Source organism: Eleutherodactylus coqui, chromosome 1 (genome assembly GCF_035609145.1).
Source record: "Eleutherodactylus coqui strain aEleCoq1 chromosome 1, aEleCoq1.hap1, whole genome shotgun sequence".
In the NCBI taxonomy this organism is placed as follows: domain Eukaryota; kingdom Metazoa; phylum Chordata; class Amphibia; order Anura; family Eleutherodactylidae; genus Eleutherodactylus; species Eleutherodactylus coqui.
Window position 1 is genome coordinate 32756626 of NC_089837.1, and position 19693 is coordinate 32776318.

General features: G+C 46.2%; 1 protein-coding gene across 1 annotated transcript in view; it reads right to left on the minus strand.

Annotated features, from left to right (window-relative positions):
• The window catches only part of LOC136611592 (L-gulonolactone oxidase-like), an 85862-nt gene that overhangs the window by 63635 nt on the left and 2534 nt on the right, over positions 1-19693 (minus strand). The window contains exons 2-4 of the mRNA XM_066591348.1: positions 17471-17572; positions 15762-15887; positions 11461-11555 (exon numbers count right to left, since the gene is read on the minus strand). Coding sequence (XP_066447445.1) covers positions 11461-11555; positions 15762-15887; positions 17471-17572 — 323 coding nt within the window. The remainder of the gene's footprint in view (positions 1-11460; positions 11556-15761; positions 15888-17470; positions 17573-19693) is intronic.

A 19693-nucleotide genomic window follows, 5' to 3' on the forward strand; every position in this document is an offset into this window, starting at 1 on the left:
CGGCGTCAAAAGCCACGGATTACCTGTGGATTTTAGTGCGGATCTTGATGTGGATCAGCACCGAAATCGGCGATGTGCGAACGCAGACTAACTGCTGTTCAGAGCCGAAACTAAACTTGTGAATGTTCTTCAAGTACGAAGTCCAAACTCCGCGCCGCCATTTCTTCACTTCCCTAAAATTAATAGACGGCAATTTGATATGCAAATAGTGACATATGACAGTGAGCGCCCGGCGGAGGATATCTCCGGCGCATCAGTATTCATTCATCCAAGTACTGCGGCGCCGTCCGTCCCGCGAGACGTAAAATATCATCGTCTCAGGTGCGGGAGGTGACCTTCACAGCGCCGCGTGGATTCATCAAATGTCAGCTGCAATTAATGTCTCGTGAGTATCAGACAGCTGGGCCCGAGCCTCCCGGGACGGTCGTGTAATTAGTCCGCGGTCTCGTGTCCGCGCTCGCCTGTCCTTATAGGACTACCAAGTTTCGGAGAAGTTCTTCACGCCTGATAAGGGCGACGGGGAAGATGTATCAGGAACGACAATCCGTACGCCGGTCCTAAACGAAAGTGCGCCGGAGTAAAAAACAGCAGGTTTAGTAAGAGGAGGACGCCGTTTCATAAAATTGGCGCATTGCGAGCAGTTCTAAGGACAGACAATGAATATAACCTATAGTGTGAGCGGGTGCAAATATTTGCTGTGATTTGCATAATTTCTGTCTTAATTAACCCTTAACGCTATATGATGTAAATTTACGTCTTTGGCGGCCAGGTACTTACTGCAATAGGACGCAAACTAACATTCTGAGCATTTCATGGGCTTAGAAGCCAAGTCCGTGCCATCTGCAGTGCGAGACGGCTGTGACCGACAGCCGGCCTCCTGCTGTAACAGCGGAGATCATTGAGAAACACCCATTCCCTGCTATTAACCCCTTACATGCCACGATCCATGTTGATGTTATAGTGCTAGTCCGATGGGTTGCCATGGCAACCAGATACCATTTCCTTGTGTCCAAGTTTGCCTTGGCATGTAATTGCTAGAAATAGCCATAATACATTGCAGTACAGACATGCTGCAGTGTATTATCATAGCAATCAATACGATCATGGGTTCAAGCTCTCTACGGGGACATAAAAAGTGTGTTAAAAAAAGAAATAGTAAAAAAAAAAGCCTCTTTGCTATTGCTGCATCTGTAACTACCTGAACAATAAATTGAACGCACTATTTATCCTGCAGGCCAAAAGTCGTAACACAACCCCTTAAAATGGAGGCAAAATGCTTATTTTGTTTACTTTGTTTCCCGCAAGAAAAGCCATAAAAGTGATCAAAAAAGCCATTTGTAACCTAAAAAGGTACCAATAAAAATTGGTCCATGGGAAAAGAAGAAAGTTCTGCGACTTTGAAAGCAAAAATAATAATTTCCTCCAAAAAATAGGTGCAAAAACCTAAAAAAAATGTCATTTTAGTATTGCTGTAATCGTACCGATTCGCAGAATTAAAAACGTATCATGTCATTTATGCTGAATGATTCACACCATAAAAAAATGGCAGAATTGATGTTTTTTCTCTCCCTGCACTCCGAAAAAAAATGTATAAAAGTTTTACTATACATTAAATGTACCCAGAAAATGGTACCAATAAAAACTACAGTCCGTCATATAAACAACGAGCCGCGGTACGGGCGCGTGACGGAAACGTGGAGATGGGAATCTCCCCCAAAATCGCTGTGTCCTTATGGCTAGAATGTCACTAGGGGGTTAATGGTACATGTGGGGGTGCTGCCCCCTTGTGGATTACGCTCACACTTCCCCTCTAGCGAGAGGCAAGAAAAGTCACAGATTTTAGGGAAACATAAGGTGTGCAAAAATGTACCGCTTTATGCCACAAAAGTCACGCTAATCCCGTGTAAATACGCCCGCCGTCTACTGAAGGCCTACGGAGGGTTAATGAAGCGATGTGGAGAACCAGCGATCCTCTGCTGCAACACTCTGCGCTGCTGGGGGGCGGTCATTCCCACCCAGTAAGGGTGCGTTCAGATGAGGCCCTTCCGATAGTGAAATCGAAGCGCTAATAACACTTTTCAATATGTTTTTTTACAAGAGCGACATTTGTGACCCCCACAAGGTCAGCCCAGCCAATGCTGAAATCCTCTGTGCGGCTGAAGACCCTGCAGCTTGGCTATATAACTGAGACCCCCACCAGATCAGCACCATGCCCTCCTGAAATCCTCTGTGCAGCTGAAGACCCTGCAGCTTGGCTATATAACTGAGACCCCCACAACATCAGCACCGTCCCCTCCTGAAATCCTCTGTGAGGCTGAGGGTCCTGCAGCTTGGCTATATAACTGAGACCCCCACAACGTCAGCACTGCCCCCTCCTGAAATCCTCTGTGCGGCTGAGGGTCCTGTCCCCCCACCATGTAGCTCTCAGCCTGTGACCCCCTCAAGATCAGCGAATGGCTCCTTCACAGGCGAGTGTGATATCGGACTGAGAACCTCGCAGAAATATCTTTGCAAGCGAGATATTGGCAGTATGATGTGATTTGCAACAAAAACTGCATCGCTGTACATACAAGTTTTGCGCACACTTTTCACGTACGTGGGGAAAAAAAAGAAAAAAAACATGTTGCTCCATGTTGCAAATAAATAAGATGGAGCCATACCTCTGCAGTGCCACCTATTGGATGGCAGCTTTCCTGCAAATCAATGTCCGACCCTCTAGAAGAAGTCCCAATCATTGCTCTAAAGATCCGTATAAAGGGTCGGACAATGACTTGCAGGATTGCTGCCTTCCAATAGGTGGCACTGCAGAGGTATCGTTCCATCTCCCTTATTTGCATATATTTCCCAGAAGAACATGCATGGCCTTATAAGTATGCTCACTGACCTCCTAGGTGCTCTCCCTAAGGAGTGATGATACCCCGTGCGGTATGATTTCTGCCTCTTATAGGGCACAATAGATGATAACACCCATGCGTAGCATAAACATAGACCTGCTGCAAATAACCGATTCCATTTCAGTGCGAGTGTTATGTGCGCTGCGCAAAACTCACACAATAAAATAATTACCCATGTAAAAGCAGTCTGTGACCACCGGCAAGAACAGCACACTCATCCCCTGAAGTACTCTGTGCTGCAGATGACCCTTCAACCATCTCATTTCCTATAAGATATTATGCCCCGCCCATTTCTAGAGAGAAGGGTTGACGCAGAATTAAAGGGTTGGTCAGCTCCATTACAGCAAATAGGGCAGAGCTGCAATACCACACACAACCTCTGGACATATGTGGCACTGTTTTTAGAAGACAGCTGCCATGTTTCTCTAATCCTACGCGACCCCTTTACTGATTAAACTCAGGCGCTCCAGACTTTTATCTCCAAATTAGTATGAAATACAAGTATGTTCGAGGGGGAAAAAAACAGATTCTGATGCGTTTCAGGTTCTCGCAGCCTCAGGGCAATTTTTTTGGCAGGCGCCATCAGCTTTTCATCTTCAGTTACAAGAAGAGCAGTACTGTTAAACCGTAAAACTTGACTTCGCTGTAATCGCCGCCCGTGTTCTTCTCCGCAACTTTTCAAAACTTTTCATGTTTCAGAAACAGAACAATAAAGTGAAAAAGCGTAAATGAGAAAATAAAATGTCATCAGGAAGGAGCAACAGATGCGCGAGTATCGATCTGCTGTAATACAAGAGCAATCCGCAGAACGCGGAGACGCTTTATAGGACTGCAAGTCAGAGCCGGAAAAAGTCCTTGCACCGTCTTCTGTCAGATCTAGAAACTTCTATTCAGTTTTTACACTTTGTCTTGTTTGCCTGGGTTGCAACAAATATATCAGAGTGACTTGGGAAATTCTGTGTGCTGGCCCTTTAATTCTATAGAACATAAGCCTATACAAGCTCCTTAAAGGAATTGTTCAATTATAGACTGTAGATGGACTATCCTCAGCATAGGACATCAATAAGATCAGCAGAGGTCCATTCCATTGAAATGAATAGGAACTTGCCCTGCAATACCAAATCTGACCACTGCAGTGGAGACGGCGCTGTCTGTTTCCTGCAGAGGTCCGCTTAGTACACCAGCTCAGGGATTAGCAGGTCTACAATTTATGACCTTTCCTGAGGATAGCTCAGTGATAGGTTACAACTGGACAACCCCTTTAAGGCCCTTTTACAGTGACCAGTTATTGTGAATGAGCGTTCATTAGAATGCTTGTTCATCTGATCACTGCCTAGTCTATCCAGGGTGGCGATTGATCAATGAATGAGCAAGATCAAAGAATCAGACAGGTTGAAATCCAACATGGCTGAGTTTTCTTACTCCAACATCTGCTATTGGGGAAGAGTTTGGGCCCCGGTATACATTACCTGGCCTACTGGCATCATTGTCTCAGCCTAAATGTGTAGGGTCACCTTTTATGACAAGTACAAAATACATACTGCATAATTTCTGGTGGTTTATGGGTTAATGATAACATTATTAGTGACTGGATGGTTTAGGGTTAAAGATAACCTGTCCTATCACGATGTCAGCAGGGTTGGTCATATAGCTCAGGTGACTCCAAAGATGATTTTCTTCTGTTAACGATTGTCTGTGAGTGTGTCAAGTGGTCTAGAGTGTTTAAAGAGTTAGCATCTACTACCCTGGTGGCCCAGAGTTGTTCAAAATATAACTTCTACTATCCCAGGTAGTTGACAGTGGTGAAGGAGTTAATATCTACTATCTCTGCAAAGAAAATTAACATTACCTGGCTTGTGGTTAAGGGTTCTAACATATACTATCCCTGGTGGCCCAGGGTGATTAAGGGGCTAACATCTACCAGCCCTGGTGGCTGAGGGTGGTAAAGGGGCAAACATCTTTTAACCCTAATGGCTTGGGGTGGGTAAGAGGCTAACATCTACTATCCCTGGTAGCCCAGGGTAGTTAGGCTGCAAACATCTACTATCTCTCGTGGCCCAGGGTGGTTAAGGGGCTAACATCTACTATCCCTGGTGGCCCATGGTAGTTAAGGGGCAAGCATTTACTATCCCTGGTGGCTCAGGTTGGTTAAGGTCCAAACACCTACTATCCATGGTGGCCCAGGGTGGTTAAGGGGCTAACATCTACTATCTCTCGTGGCCCAGGGTGGTTAAGGGGCTAACATCTACTATCCCTGGTGGCCCATGGTAGTTAAGGGGCAAGCATTTACTATCCCTGGTGGCTCAGGGTGGTTAAGGTCCAAACACCTACTATCCATGGTGGCCCAGGGTGGTTAAAGGGCTAACATCTACTATCCCTGGTGGCCTGGGGTGGTTAAGGGGCTAACATCTACTAACCATGGTGGCCCAGGGTGGTTAAGGGGCCAGCAGTGTCTTGCGCCATTTTTTCCCCCCTTTTGCTCCAAGTACTTTTTTATTGCCTAAAAAGGGCATGCTTGTACATTCACATTTCTCTCTGTGCAGAAAAGTGGCGGTCATAGTATGCAGTCATACGATAAATCAAGTATTGCGCTGCCGTCTATCATAAAACGTCGTTTTATGCTCCATGGTAATAAAAAAGTCTCATACAAGCGACCCTAAACATGACATAACACCAGCCATAACATAGGCATAGTGGCGCATATCAGCATCCTACGCTAAGAACCCCAAACTGACTGAGGTCTGGCTTCAGCTGTGATTATGGCGCTGGCCGCGTCCCTGGTAATCACTTAGTTTGATCTTTTCGCTATTATGTCGCCGTGTTTTGTTACTGCGTTCTACGGTTTTCCAGGAAAGGTGAGCGCTGTGACACATATCTCATCTAACTGCTCCTGGAAAGTGACAGACGATCAATAGGAAGAAGCCGCAAATGTGACAACACAATCCCAGCTGAGCCGAAGCCCGGTTATACAGTGACAGCGAGTGCTGACAGCCGCTGACGAGACGATGACACGTTCTGGAGATGGATGTCCCCGAGATTCCCGCATGCAGAGTCTGACGCCAACGCCACATCTCCGAATCTCAGGCTTATCGCAAACTGCCCAACTATGCCAGACCCAAGTATACAAGTGCTATCTGCAATCCCATGTAACCCCACAGATAACACAGTGATATCTCTCTGAGTACAGATAATGTAGTAGATGTTCCCTCTAGTCCTATGTAACACCACAGGTACCGTAGCAGTGATAACTCTGTGGCACTTTATGAATGACTCAGCTCTGCTATATCTGTCATGGGTATAGCTGAGCTCTATAACCCTGGTATGTTGGGCAGACTGATGATTACCGATTTCTTGCAGTGTTACACATTGAATGGGCACTTTATTAGAGCTTAGTGGCATAGCTGTAGGGGTCGCAGAGGTTGAAATTGTGACCCGGCCCCTAAGTCACGGAGGCCCAGAGAATCGCCTGATCTCTGTTGAGTGGAAGTCAGTGTCAGTACTTCACTAATACCATTGTGTCACCAGCTGCCTGTTGGGCTATGGGTAGTGGCCCAGAGTTACCTGGCCCTTCTCCATAGTGTATGAATGTATTTGTCTTGTGCTTATGTATTGTCAATGTCTTCTATGTGAGTGAATTTGATGTGTATTGCACCTCTGCAGCACTGAATGGGTTACTGTCTGGGTTATGCTGGAAAATGTATCTTGTGGTGTGTCATGTGACCATGTAATATGTATTGCAAGGTGTATGCAAGTATTCTGTTCTGTTCTTGGTCTTAGTCTGAGCAGATCTGAGAGACTTGGAGTGATTAGGAAAACTGTGCCTGGTCTTACCTGGAGCCCAAGGATGGAAAAGGCTGAGCGATTGCCTTGCGTATGCCCTGGGCCCAATCTACCCAGGCCTTTATACTAGTGACCTGGAGGACTGCAAGTGTGCGAGAACCCACCATGCATCACTGAGTGCCTTTTCCTAAGTGTGAGTGCGTACTGGTACAGAGTAAGAGAGAAAGAAAGTAGTTTGCCGGGAACCGGGTCACGCAGATAACTCGACTGTGAATTGTCTAGAGCTACCCGAGAACCTCGCTGTCACACCACTAATTTGCCTGCACCAGTGTCCTGATGGTGGATGTAACTTGTTTTGGACTGTAATTTAAACTTCAAGTAAAAGAGCTCGACCGACCATTCCCGGTTTAGCGCTAAAACGTTAACTCTGTGTGTGGACTCTTTATTGTCACCTTATGGATTCACCGCAGAGGGCAGAACAGTGGCATCACAAGTGACACGGACTTAGGTAAACCACAGATTGGGTTTCCCCCTTCAAACGCCCTCTACTCGGACACTGCAGGGCGGAGCTTTTATGGCGTCACGAACAAGATGATTCCTTCACGCCTGTCCCCACAAGATGGAGAGACCGAAGAAGAAAGATGTTGCCCGCGTCTGTGTGTCCAAGGACTTTTTGTTATTTCCAGCCCTCTGATCACTCTAAAGGATTTACCAGAGAGACAAGGCTGAGTTCCTGCAGAGAGAAATGCAGAGTAAAGAAAATCCTCCACCTGAGTTCATTCCTACATTGCCAGGATGCGTTATGCCCTGAGACGGCGATGTGTGGAGTTGTTGTGTTGCCTAGTTTGCACTTTCTGTTACAGAGGAAATGGACTTGGACCCACAAGATGGCGCCCAGCCTTCTTTTTCAGCCTGTGCTCTGAATGCCATTAAAAATTCCCGCCACAGAGTTTCCGCTGTGGCTAAGAAAATAGTAGTGGGGTGGTCGCCCCCACTGCAGAACAGCAACCAGAGATAGAAGACCGTCCAGAGGAGGAGTTGCTACCATGAGTGAGCCACTGGATCTTTCTTTACAGTCCAGCACGAGCACTCACCCAGGTGAGATGGCAGCTAAAGTTATCCATGGAGTTCCTGACGGATACCCTCCTGCTCAACCCCGCTTTTATTGGGGAGATAAACCCGAGCTACAAGGACTCACTTCAAGCACCTAATAGGTCTCGTTTGCACCAGAAAAGAAGAGTCTGGGACTATGCCCCAAAAACTTGGTGCCAGTGAGTTAAAGATCTCTCTGATATCTATTTTCTAGGAGCAGGAACAATTGCCAGAGGCCCTGAAAGAAACCCCTCGGAGCACGAGAGATCAGCTGTATGCTCCTTGGATCGTCATCCACGGGGATAACCAGAAAGCAAGAGCAGTCATCCCACCAGAGCTGTGCCCTTTCATTTGGGACTTTAAGGATCCTGCCGTGCGGCTCTATTTTTCTGCGAGGACATCGATAGAGCCCCCAGCAATTCTGCGCCAACCTCTCAGCAGACCACCACAGGAGATCTCTCAGTCGGAACCAGTGAGCACCACCCAAGATCCACCTACAGAATGGCGGCAGCTGTTACCAAGGACTGTGAGGTAAGAGTGAGGGACACTGATAGTCCGTCCTCTGTGGCCTCCTTGGAAATGAGCTCCTGCAGCAGTATGCCTATTCCTACTGGGTGCAGCACAAAATCAGAGACGGAGGAACTGATGGGGCCACCCATACTGAAGAGAGTAATGTAGTATTAGAGACTCCTATTGATGAGAGCCTTTCTGCTGCAGCGACTTTATTACACTTTGTTTTACATTAGAGACTCCCCTGGTTGTGAGACTTTTGTATTTTTTCTGGATTTTATTTTTCCCCTTCATTGCCCAAAGGGCTCTAAAGTTATTTTATTTTCCAAAAATGTTTATTTGCTTGCATAATGTGTGCTAATGTTAATATGCATAATTGAATTTGCTAGTTAAAGCAACATAATATTAACATGTTCAAGATAATGCCCAGGAGGGTAATGAAAGTCTTAAATAAAGGTCCCTTGCACTTCAAGGAATATTTGAGCTTGGATGATTGTATGCAGATGCTGTTTGGAAGGTTTTTATGTACATGTCTCCACTAATATACATTACGTGTGAGCCAGTGCCACCCTGTTATCTCATCTGTCACAGGAAATGTAGCCTCATCATCATTTTTCTAGTCAATTTGGTTGGGGGCATTGACTTCTGGTCACCACCCTTTGCATAGTTTTTCAGAGAAAGTATTGGTCACTCCACTTACCTCTTGTCTCTTTAAACCTGCCAGTCGCCCTCCTCTATTTTTTGTCTAGCTACAGTGATGTATTCTTTTTCAGTCTTCTTTATTCTTTGGGGAGAAGAGTTATGTAAGTGCCTCGTAGCAATGCTAGTGCATCTTGGAATCTGTCCAACCTAGCAGTAAACTCCAGTGGTTGTGGTCATACCACTTTTCATACACGCTGTCATATATTAATGCTTGTCAAATAAAGTTATGTCTCAAGTAGTCTGAGTACACTGGGGTCGGTAAGCTCTGAGTAGTAACCAGAGGGGAAGTAAGTGAACCTTACACCTTCCATGACTGAGCAGATGGTTCCTCAAATGATTTATGGATAGCGCACTGAGACTGACCCACTGCGGACATATACTCTGTTTTGAAGAGGTGCTGGGGTCGGCTTGTTTCAAGCATGGAGGACTGTAGTTGTCCAGACTTAACGGGGCCCCTCCATAGTGTAGGAATGTATTTGTCTTGTGCCTATGTATTGTCAGTGTCTTCTAAGTGAGTGCAATTGATGTGTATTACACCTCTGCAGCACTGAATGGGTTACTGTCTGGGTTATGGCTGGAAAATGTATCCTGTGGTGTGTCATGTGACCTTGTAATATATATGTGATTGCAAGGTGTATGCGAGTGCTCTGTTCCATTCTGGTCTGTTTCATGCTGGTCTGGTCTTAGTCTGAGGAGATCTGAGAGACTTGGAATGATTAGAAGAACTGTATCTGATCTTAGAAGGAGGCCAAGAATGGCTGAGAGATTGCCTTGCATGTACCCTGGGTCCAATCTACCCAGGCCTTTATGCTAGTGACCTGAAGGACTGCAAATATGCGAGAATCTGCCATGCAGCGCTGAATGCCTTTTCCTAAACGTCAGTGTGTACTGATAGAGAGAGAGAGAGAGAGAGAGAGAGAGAGAGAGAGAAGGAGTTTGCCGGGAACCGTCTCACGCTGATAACTCGACTGCAGATCGTCTGGAGCAACCCGAGAGTACCTCCCTGTCACAATTTGTCAGTGCCTCAGACATTGCCACAGGTGTTCTCTCTATAGGATATCCTAAAAACATGACTAGTTGGGGGTCCTGAGGACTGGAGTTGGGAAATGCTGCAATAGGTGATGAAATAATGGCCCATGCGTACAAGAAGCTTCTTGCAGTTGCTGCACTCTGGGGTCACGGGTATACATTTCAATACAGGAAGTGCCAATCGTGAAGAGGACAAGTGGTCTAATAAAGGGGCCATTCGGTGTATGTGTACAGTAAAACCTTCTCCTTCTGCAGGTTCGTTCTGAGGTATTATATTATTTTAAGCTTTGGGGTCTGAGTAATCTTACTAATTTGAGCTTTGAGGATTAAGGTATTATATTACTTTGAGCTTTGAGTTTGAGATATCAGACTACTTTAAGCTTTGAGGTCTGAAGTATCAGATTACTTTGAGCTTTGGGGTCTGAAGTATCAGATTACTTTGTGCTTTGGGGTCTGAAGTATCAAATTATTTACTTTCGGGGTCTGAGGTATCAGATTACTTTGAGTTTAGGGTCTGAGGTATCAGAATACTTTGAGCTTTGGCGTCTGAGATATCATATTACTTTGAGATTCAGGGTCAGAGGTATCAGATTACTTTGAGCTTTGGGGCCTGAGATATCAGATGACTTTGAGATTTGGGGTCTGAGATATCAGATTACTTTGAGCTTTGAGGTCTAAGGTATTAGATTACTTTGAGCTTTGGGGTCTAAGGTATCAGATTACTTTGAGCTTTGAGGTCTAAGGTATTAGATTACTTTGAGCTTTGGGGTCTAAGGTATCAGATTACTTTGAGCTTTGGGGTCTAAGGTATCAGATTACTTTGAGCTTTGAGTGCTAAGGTATTATATTATTTTGAGCTTGGGGTCTAAGGTATCGTATTACTTTGAGATTTAGGGTCTGAGGTATCATATTACTTTGAGATTTAGGGTCTGAGTATCAGATTACTTTGAGATTTAGGGTCTGAGTATCAGATTACTTTGAGCTTTGGGGTCTGAGGTATCAGATTACTTTGAGCTTTGGGCTCTGAGGTGTACTATTTTGAGCTCTGGCTTCTGAGGCATCAGATTATTTTGAGCTTTGGAGGTCTGAGGTATTGTATTACTTTGAGGTTCGGGGTTAGAGGTATCAGATTACTTTGAGCTTTGGGGTCTAAGGTATTGTATTACTTTGAGCTTTTGAGGTCTGAGGTATTGTACTACTTTGAGCTTCGGGGTCTAAGGTATCGTATTACTTTGAGCTTTAGGGTCAGCGGTATCGTATTACTTTGAGCTTTGGGGTTTAAGGCATCAGATTACTTTGAGCTTTGGGGTCCGAGGTATCAGACTACTTTGAGCTTTGGGGTCAGAAGTTACTTGTCTCTAATTGTTTGGAAATCACAGCAAAACAAGACAGATGAGAAGGGTAGTGTGTGACCAGAGTACCTCCATAACATGGCGGGTAAGGGGGCACTTACTTAGACAAGGCCATCCCATTCCGGTGCAGCACCTCGTTCAGCTGGCTCAGGAGGATCCCGGCCTCCACTGTCACCTGCTTCAGAACCTTGTCAATCTGGAGAAGGAAACACAGCAGCGCAATCAGGACAGGAGAGCAGCGGTGCTATCATCCATGATCATCGCCAGAACCACCAAACCTCTGATGACCTCTCAGCAGTCAGCTGCAGTTATAGACTGTGACACTCATCTCCTAAAATACTCTGTGCTTCTGGTAACCTGCACCTTTCACTTTGTAATGTGCTCATCCTCTGTAGCCATGCCCTTTTACTAGCAAAGCCAGAATCCTACTGCACACTGACGACGGGCAATCACCCCCGAAACAGCTGTCTGTGTATGGATTCTGGCTTAGTTTTCAATTCCCAGTCATTATTCCAAAGACCTGTATGAAGGGTCGGGCTTTGATTTGCAGGAATTCTGCCACCCAGTAGGTGGCGCTACAGAGGTATTGTTCCATCTTCCTTATTTGCATATTTCCCAGAGGAGCATGCATTGTCTTTTTTATAAGTCTCCTCACTTACATTCTAGGTACTCTCCTTAAGGAAAGTTGATACCCTTCCCAATCCACATCATATGCCTCTTATTAGCCAAGCCAGGATCCTACTGCACACTGATGAGGGGCAAACCCCCCCAAACAGCTGACTGTATATGGTTTTCTGGCTTTTGGTTTTCAATTCCCAGTCATTGTTATAAAGACCTTTATAAAGGGTTGGACATTGATTTGCAGGAATGCTGCCATCCAATAGGTGGCGCTGCAGAGGTACCATCTTTCTTACTTGCATATATTTCCCAGAGGAGCATGCATGGCCTTATAAGTCTCCTCACACAACTTCTAGGTGCTCGCCTTAAGGAGTGATGATACCCTTCCTGACTCATTATAACCATCACATTGCAAGACCGGTCACTGTATAGCCCTCTCCTGAAATACTCTGTGCTGCTGGGCAGCGTTTCCCCTTATTTTATGTCCCCCCTTCCTCATGCAGGACATTGGATGTGATGAAATTTCAGGCGGGTTCGGTCCTGATTCGCAGCCTTTCGCTGATAACGTGGCACTTCTAGTTTGGGGGCAATAAGTGACTTTTATTTCCAGGCGTCTGCAGCTCCTTCACATCAAGTACGACATCTGCCCAATTACGAGCCCCCAATGTGCCACCCGCTGTAACCGCTGAGTTCTACAGTCTGTGTGCCAAGATAATAGTGCGAACTTCCCAGGCACAGTAATGGGCTGCACCTGCACCGAGTGCCCTACAAAGTGCCAGGGAGAAAACTAATCAGACATGACGGCAGTGAGCAGGAAGACTCCCCCCACCCCCCACAGCGAGGAGCCGGCGACGGATAATAACGTTACCTGTGGCTCCAACCAAACACAAAACCGACAATAATAGAGATCATCTGCGGAGTTAACTCATACCGATCCCTTATAATGCATCCGACAACCAGTAATGGCTGCTATTACAACGCCCACAGGTGTTGCCACCCAGCCGTTCCCCAACAATATACTCATCTATACTACACCGCAACGCCCACTGTTTTATATGTGTGTGTTAGGCAATACTGCAGTTCGGGCAGATGGCAGACAACTGAACAGTTGGAGCTGTTGGTGCTTGTCGGACGATCGGACGCTCCTCTGTAGTGGTTGTCTCTAGGGGGCATCCTGAGCCTGGTTGTCTAGCTTCTCACATCCCAATAATGCGCCCCTCTCAGACTCTGGTAACGGGGTGAAATCTCTTCTCTGCGTTCTAGAGGCGTCTAGTGGCCAACAAGCTCTACATAAGCGGAAGAAGAGGTCACTACACACAAGGAGCCTCCGAGAGCCTCTTATAGGCCAAGGGGGGAACCACTTTTAGGGCCTCCGGTGACAAGACCGTTCATCTAATCGCCACAACTCCCATCATTACAGATCTGCCTGAGATGGAACCGCAGGACGGGTCTTACTGCAACGTATAGCAGAATGCGGTTGCACCCGGCTCCAGGAGCCTTTGGGGGCCCATAAGACCTCTCTTCTACATATAGAGAGCCCAGTACTATGAATAAAGCATTATAGCTGGGGGGGGCCCTGTTACAGGTATTGCATTGGGGCCCAGAAACTTCAAGTTACGCCTCTGGAAGAGTGTATGCATCTGTCTCTGAAATAGTCCCTGGTTGGGGGGTCACATACTTCTGACCATGTGTATAGGGCATACATTCAGCAGAGGAGCGCTGTAAGTATTTTTATCACCGCCGCGCAGGGAATTAGGGCTTTGTACAGCAGAAATGCTATTTCTAAGAAGCCATTGAAATCCTTTGTGGCAGCGAGACTTTGTGCGAGCGGCTTTACTTCCTAAGTCAGACTTATCCCCGAGAAATGATTTATTTAAACAGAAGGCTGTAATAGAATAAAAGGGCAAATTACACGTGATTGTGTGTGCGAAGAAAAGGCGAATCCGTACGGGAGCGGCGTGAATTATATCAGGCTCTAGCGAGGAGGGGGACTGAGCGGCGACATTATTAATCCCCGGTGCGGTGAAGAGGAGAGACGGGCGGCTGCAGACGCTCTCCAAGTGTCTTATAACAAGTTGGAGCAGTTAGGACGAGCGGCGCCGCCTCATCTGGTATATAATCAGCAGATGACACTAAGCACCGAGACCGGCTGTCGCGCTTCATGGTTACTGCGTGCAATTTACTAGTGGAGACAAGTTGCTGTGAAGCACCAGCGTCTTATAAATGCTCTCCGAGCACAGAAATAGTGCACCCACTACACCGCATACTGCTGTATGTACTCATGAAGGGTTGCACTTCACTGCTCTGCCAGTAGGTGGACCATTGTGTTGTAATATCAGCTCTTAAAGTGGTACACCAATCATTAACATGTCACATGCACTGGCTGAGTCATATGTCTGATGCCCATGGGCCAAGATGGCAAAGAAATCTAAAGGTGAAGGACACAAATACAGTCATTAATCCCTTCCAGTTGCAGCCCCTTTTTTTCTCATGTTCTTTTTTTTCGTCCCACTTTCAAAAAGTCACAGGTCTTTTTGAAAGTGGGTCTTTTTGAAAAATGAAAAAAAAAATGCAACTGGGCAATTTTTGGCAAGCGTTTACTCTTACGATGTTGACTGCAGTAAAAGTGTTATCGTAATTTTCTACAATACTCAGCAGTAACACGGAAATCAAGCGCAAGCACATCAGCCACTGGCAGCACATACACTTCGTGCTATGAAAAATAAATGCTTGGCTGTCCAGTAGGCATATTTGGTATTTCAGCCGCACTTAAGCAGCGGTGAGCGATTCCAGCGACCTGATTGGTTGCTGGGTACACACCCCCCTTTGGAGATGTGCACAAGTGCTACTTCACGAGACCAGCGGGGGGGTTAGGGTTTAGGGTTAGGTTTAGGGTTAGGGTTAGGGTTTGGGGTTACGTTTAGGGTTAGGTTTAGGGTTAGGGTTTGGGGTTACATTTAGGGTTAGGTTTAGGGTTAGGGTTTAGGGCTTAGGGTTAGGGTTAGGTTTAGGGTTTGGGGTTAGGTTTAGGGTTAGGGTTTAGGGTTGCGCTTACTTGCCGACCCTCCTACGCCCCTGCTGCTGCTGCTTATTTAATGGGCCGGCCACTCGTGCACATCTCCAAGGGGGTGTGTACCCAACAACCAATCAGGTCACTGAAATCGCTCTCCACTGCTTAAGTGCGGCTGAAATCCCAAATATGCGCCCAGTAGCTAACTAAATAGTAGTTCCCTCACTCATTACTACACCATGGCCTAGCATCACTGCATCTACCCAACAGGGTCCTTTGTCAGATTTGTGGCTGTTCCGCAGCCTGCTCTCCCACATTGCTCAGGGTTTCCTACTCCTCTCTAGGAGTAGCTCCAGCTCTCAGCCTGGCTCTGGTTTTCAGCAGCAGTAGCTCTGCACCAGCTTGCAGCCTGGGACTAAATGTATCTAGAGTTTTTAGCTCCTCCGGACACACCCACACAGATCTCCCTGCTTATTAGCACACCTTCCAGTACCCAGAAAGCCTGGTTACAGCCTCCTGTAGGCCATCCTGTGCACAGCCTTGCCGCAAGTGCCATATGGACCCCAAGCAGGTGCTGGAAGAAGCCAGAAACTGTGGTATAAACATTCTACGGATCACACAAGGACGCCTCCCAGAGACCCAGCCAGGTCCCCAAACCCTCCTGCGGCTCCTATACCCCCCATGGACCTGGCTTCCCTGCAGGAAGATCTGTCCATCAGTTACACCTCCACGAACGATGACCCTGCACCCTCCTGGCATTATTATGGTTGATACCTTTATAACTTTGTCCATTTTATCCATGCGGATCATGAAATCATCGGTGCAGGCGATGTCCGAGGGAGAGTGCCCGCTGCCCACCACCTTCACCCTCTTACTCCTCTGCCGTGCCAGGTCCAGGATCTGCGGAGGAAGGACAGACATCTTATTACTGCTGGGTCTCTGTTGCAATTTACCCTCATTGCTTCCGCATCTCCCATATAAACTGCAGTAACAGAGATTTATTGCTAGGCTCTAAAACGCTGCAGAGCTAGATTTGTGCTTGCTGTCAGTGAATGCCAACCTTCTTGTTTACATACACAAGCGGACAACTGTGCAGACTATAGGCTTATCTATACAAGCTTTTATCGGCCGGCGTTTTCACGGCCGGCCAATGTACGCTTCCATTTGAGCAGTCCCCCCCCCCTTTCCCTCCCCCTCAGCAGCTCTCTGCCTCTCTCCTCCCCTGCAAGCGGTTTGCAATGGGAGTGGACGGGGGTGGACCTAAGCTCCCGCCCCTTCTCTGCTCCTTGTCCATAGCCAGCAATAGGAGTAGGTGGGACAGAGCAGAGCTTAGCTCCGCCCCATCCCACCCCTCCCATTGGAAACGCTGAAATGGAGGAGAGAGGCAGAGTCGGTGAGGGTATGGAAAGGGGGAACTGCTTAGATGGAAGCGTATATTGGCCAATATACGCTCGTGTAAATAAGCCCTTAACCGGGTTGTCCAATAAAAGCTACAGTAGTCAGATCTTGCTACAGGATAGTGGATGACTTGCTGATCAGTGGGGTCCGACTGCTGTTTCTCTGACCCATACAGAGAACGGGGTCCGGTGCATCCAGGAATGAACGAAGGTCAGTTTGATTATAAGAATACCAAAATTATCTAACTTTTTTAGGTTTGGAGAAAAAAAATTTCATCGCTGCATTCAAAGTCCCATATTTTTTTTACTTTTGTTTACTATATTTTTTTGTCTCTGTAGAGGACTTGAACCTGTGATGCTATGATAGGATTGTTAATACACTGCAATACTCCAGTACTACAATGCATTATCAGTAATTAGAGCATTCACAGGCCATGGCAGACCCATCGGCCTTCCGCAGTTATATAGTGGAGGCCCAATGACATCACAGAGGAAGCGCCCTCCCTCTGCGAACCCTTTACATGCCGCGATCAACAGTGATGAGGCATGTAAGGCATTAACAGCGGGTCAGTGTTCTCGCTGATCCCAGTTGTTGCAGACAAAGGCGGCCGTCAGTCAAAGCTGCCCTCCTACTATGGAGGTATAGGCTCAGCTTTTGAGCTGGTGCCATCCATAGGACAGAAATGTATGCCCATTCCTGGGAATCCCTTACAGGCCAGGACATACATTTACCCCATGGAGAGGGAATGGAGTAATACAATTGTATCCAGTGTAGACAATCCTCTGTGAGCGCAACACATCTGCAGCTGAGATCTATCTCCAGTCTGTTACAATGTATCAGCTTGCAGTCTGGAAGATTGCCTAGGCTGGATACAATTGTAACAAACCCAGTCCATTTCTAGGGTATCATAGGATGCCAGAAGGAGACTATAGACCTCTGCAGGACAGGACATGCTGGGAGTTGTAGTTGGGAGAGTGGCAGAAGATCTATACTGTATGACAAGGTTTCCATAATTGATCCACAGGATAAGATAACCGGACCCATAACCCCCCACCTCCCCCCCCAGCGGGGGTAATTGCACTCACTTCTTTCACTTCTTCCACCGTTGCTGGTTGGAAGTAGAGTTCAGGCGACGATCCATAAGTCTGAGCCCAGTTCTGGAACTTGTATCCTCCCCGACCCAGCACCTGGCGGGAGACAACAACAATCCATGGAAGAATAATGTTATACGGATGTAGTAGAGCTGAATCGGTCATCTGCAGAGTCTTCAGCGGACACATCTAACAGCATCTATTGGGGGCCTGCTACACGGGTGCGAATGTTTGCTCAAATGTACATTTTCCCAACCGTCAGGCAGTACAAAGGTGGTTTCAAATGGCCATATGCACAATGACGTTTGGCGGTATAGAGTGCAGTTGCGCAAGAACAAGTTGTTTTTTTTCCCTCGCTGGACGGTCGAACCCTGTGCCAAAGCGCAGGAGTTTGAAAAATATAGCGGGAAGATAGTTCTTGCCTTATCTTTCCTGCACGTAGTTACTGATTGACTGATGTCTGCTGTGGCAAGCTGGGGTCACTCGCCTGCGGATCACCGACCTCTCGGTCCGGACTTGGGCACCACATCTGTAGAAAACGGCTCAGGAGACTTGGAATTCTTTTATATTTGATGCCTGCCAATATTTATTTCACACAGCACAGCAAAAACATAAACAGCACTCCAGTATATCACAAAGTCCAGGTTCATAAACCGCAGGGTCACTGTCACTATCCCCGCACGGGGTGTCTAAAGGTTATCCTCCTCTTTAGACTAGTGTGACGGTCCCAGAACTGGTCCGTGCAATCCTGATGGCTGCTACTACAGCCACTAACTCTGGCTGGCAGCCAGCATTCCCCTGGAGTGTGGCAGGAACTGACACTTAACTTTTTGTTTCTACCACACCCACAGATATTAACCCTATCTTACTAGTACGAGCAGGTCTGTCTGCAGCCCCCTACCGGGCCTTCTGTGTACTGCACTTCTATACTGCCTATTACTGTGCATAGAGAGAGAGCTGCCAATCATTGGCTGAAGGGCAAGGTGGGAGTGGCTAAGCTGAAACTCATGAATAGCCTGGGCTACTTTAAGTAGTCCTTTGTGCATGTGCTGCTACTGATAAAGTGCAGGTTTCTACTAAACTACTGCACAGATCCATGTGATCAGTGTGGCAGGCGCTACCTTATGAAGCTCTCAGTGAGTACTGCCAAAACATTGTTACAGATTCTGTTTAAGGGCTTAGGACTCATTCATACGGGCGTACGCAATTTTGGTTCGTGAAAAATGACCATTTTCAATGCGTGTGTATGTGCATTTTTGGTGTGTATTTAGTCTGTATGTGTGGTTGTCTTGTCTGTGTTGCATCCGTGTTCACTGCACAGAAAGAAAACCGAAGGTCCAAGTGATGGCAGTTGTATCACAACCCACAGAAAAAAGGGAGCGCAAGAAACCCACAGTAAATATGGATGTAAATGTGTATTTACTGCGTTCTTAGGGACCAGACACTTTTTAGGGCTTTTACCCATGTGGTGGTTTTACTGCCTTATTTGCTTTGCTGCGGTTTTTTTTCACCTGACATATTGGGATATTTTTTATATCCTTTTTTCACTGAATTTTTTTTTTCGTATTTTAGTTTTTGGGAGAAAAAGTTAAAATATTATTTTTTAATTTTTACTTGTTTATTTTTAAAGTTAGTAAATTTACACTAAAATAAAATACAGAATCGGGTTCCTCATTTTGCTTTGAATGTTTTAATATATAATTTGTATAGTCTTGGATTACAGGTTGGTGTCGGAGTCGGGTTGTTTTCTCTTTAATATATATATATATATATATATATATATATATATATATATATATATATATATATATATATATATATATATATTTATTTTATTCTCCCTATGTGAACCCTTTACATGCCGTATGTAAGGGGTTAAGAGTGGAGAAGCATGTTCTCATTTATTTCTGCTGTTGCAACATGAGGCCCCCTACCAGGCACAGCCGGTGTAGTGTACAGAAATTTCTAGATGGTTCCGAATGATCCATGTATGTCTTGTGCCTATGTCTTGTCAGTGTCTTCTATGTGAGTGAATATGATGTGTATTGCATAGCTGCAGAACTGAATGGGTTACTTTCTGGGTTATGACTGGAAAATGTATCTTGTTGTATGTCACGTGACCTTGTTTTATATATGTGGTTGCATGGTGCATGAGAGAGGTCTCTCTTTTCAGTCTCTTCTTGGAGTTGGTTGGGGAGCCTGCCTGCACACAGACAC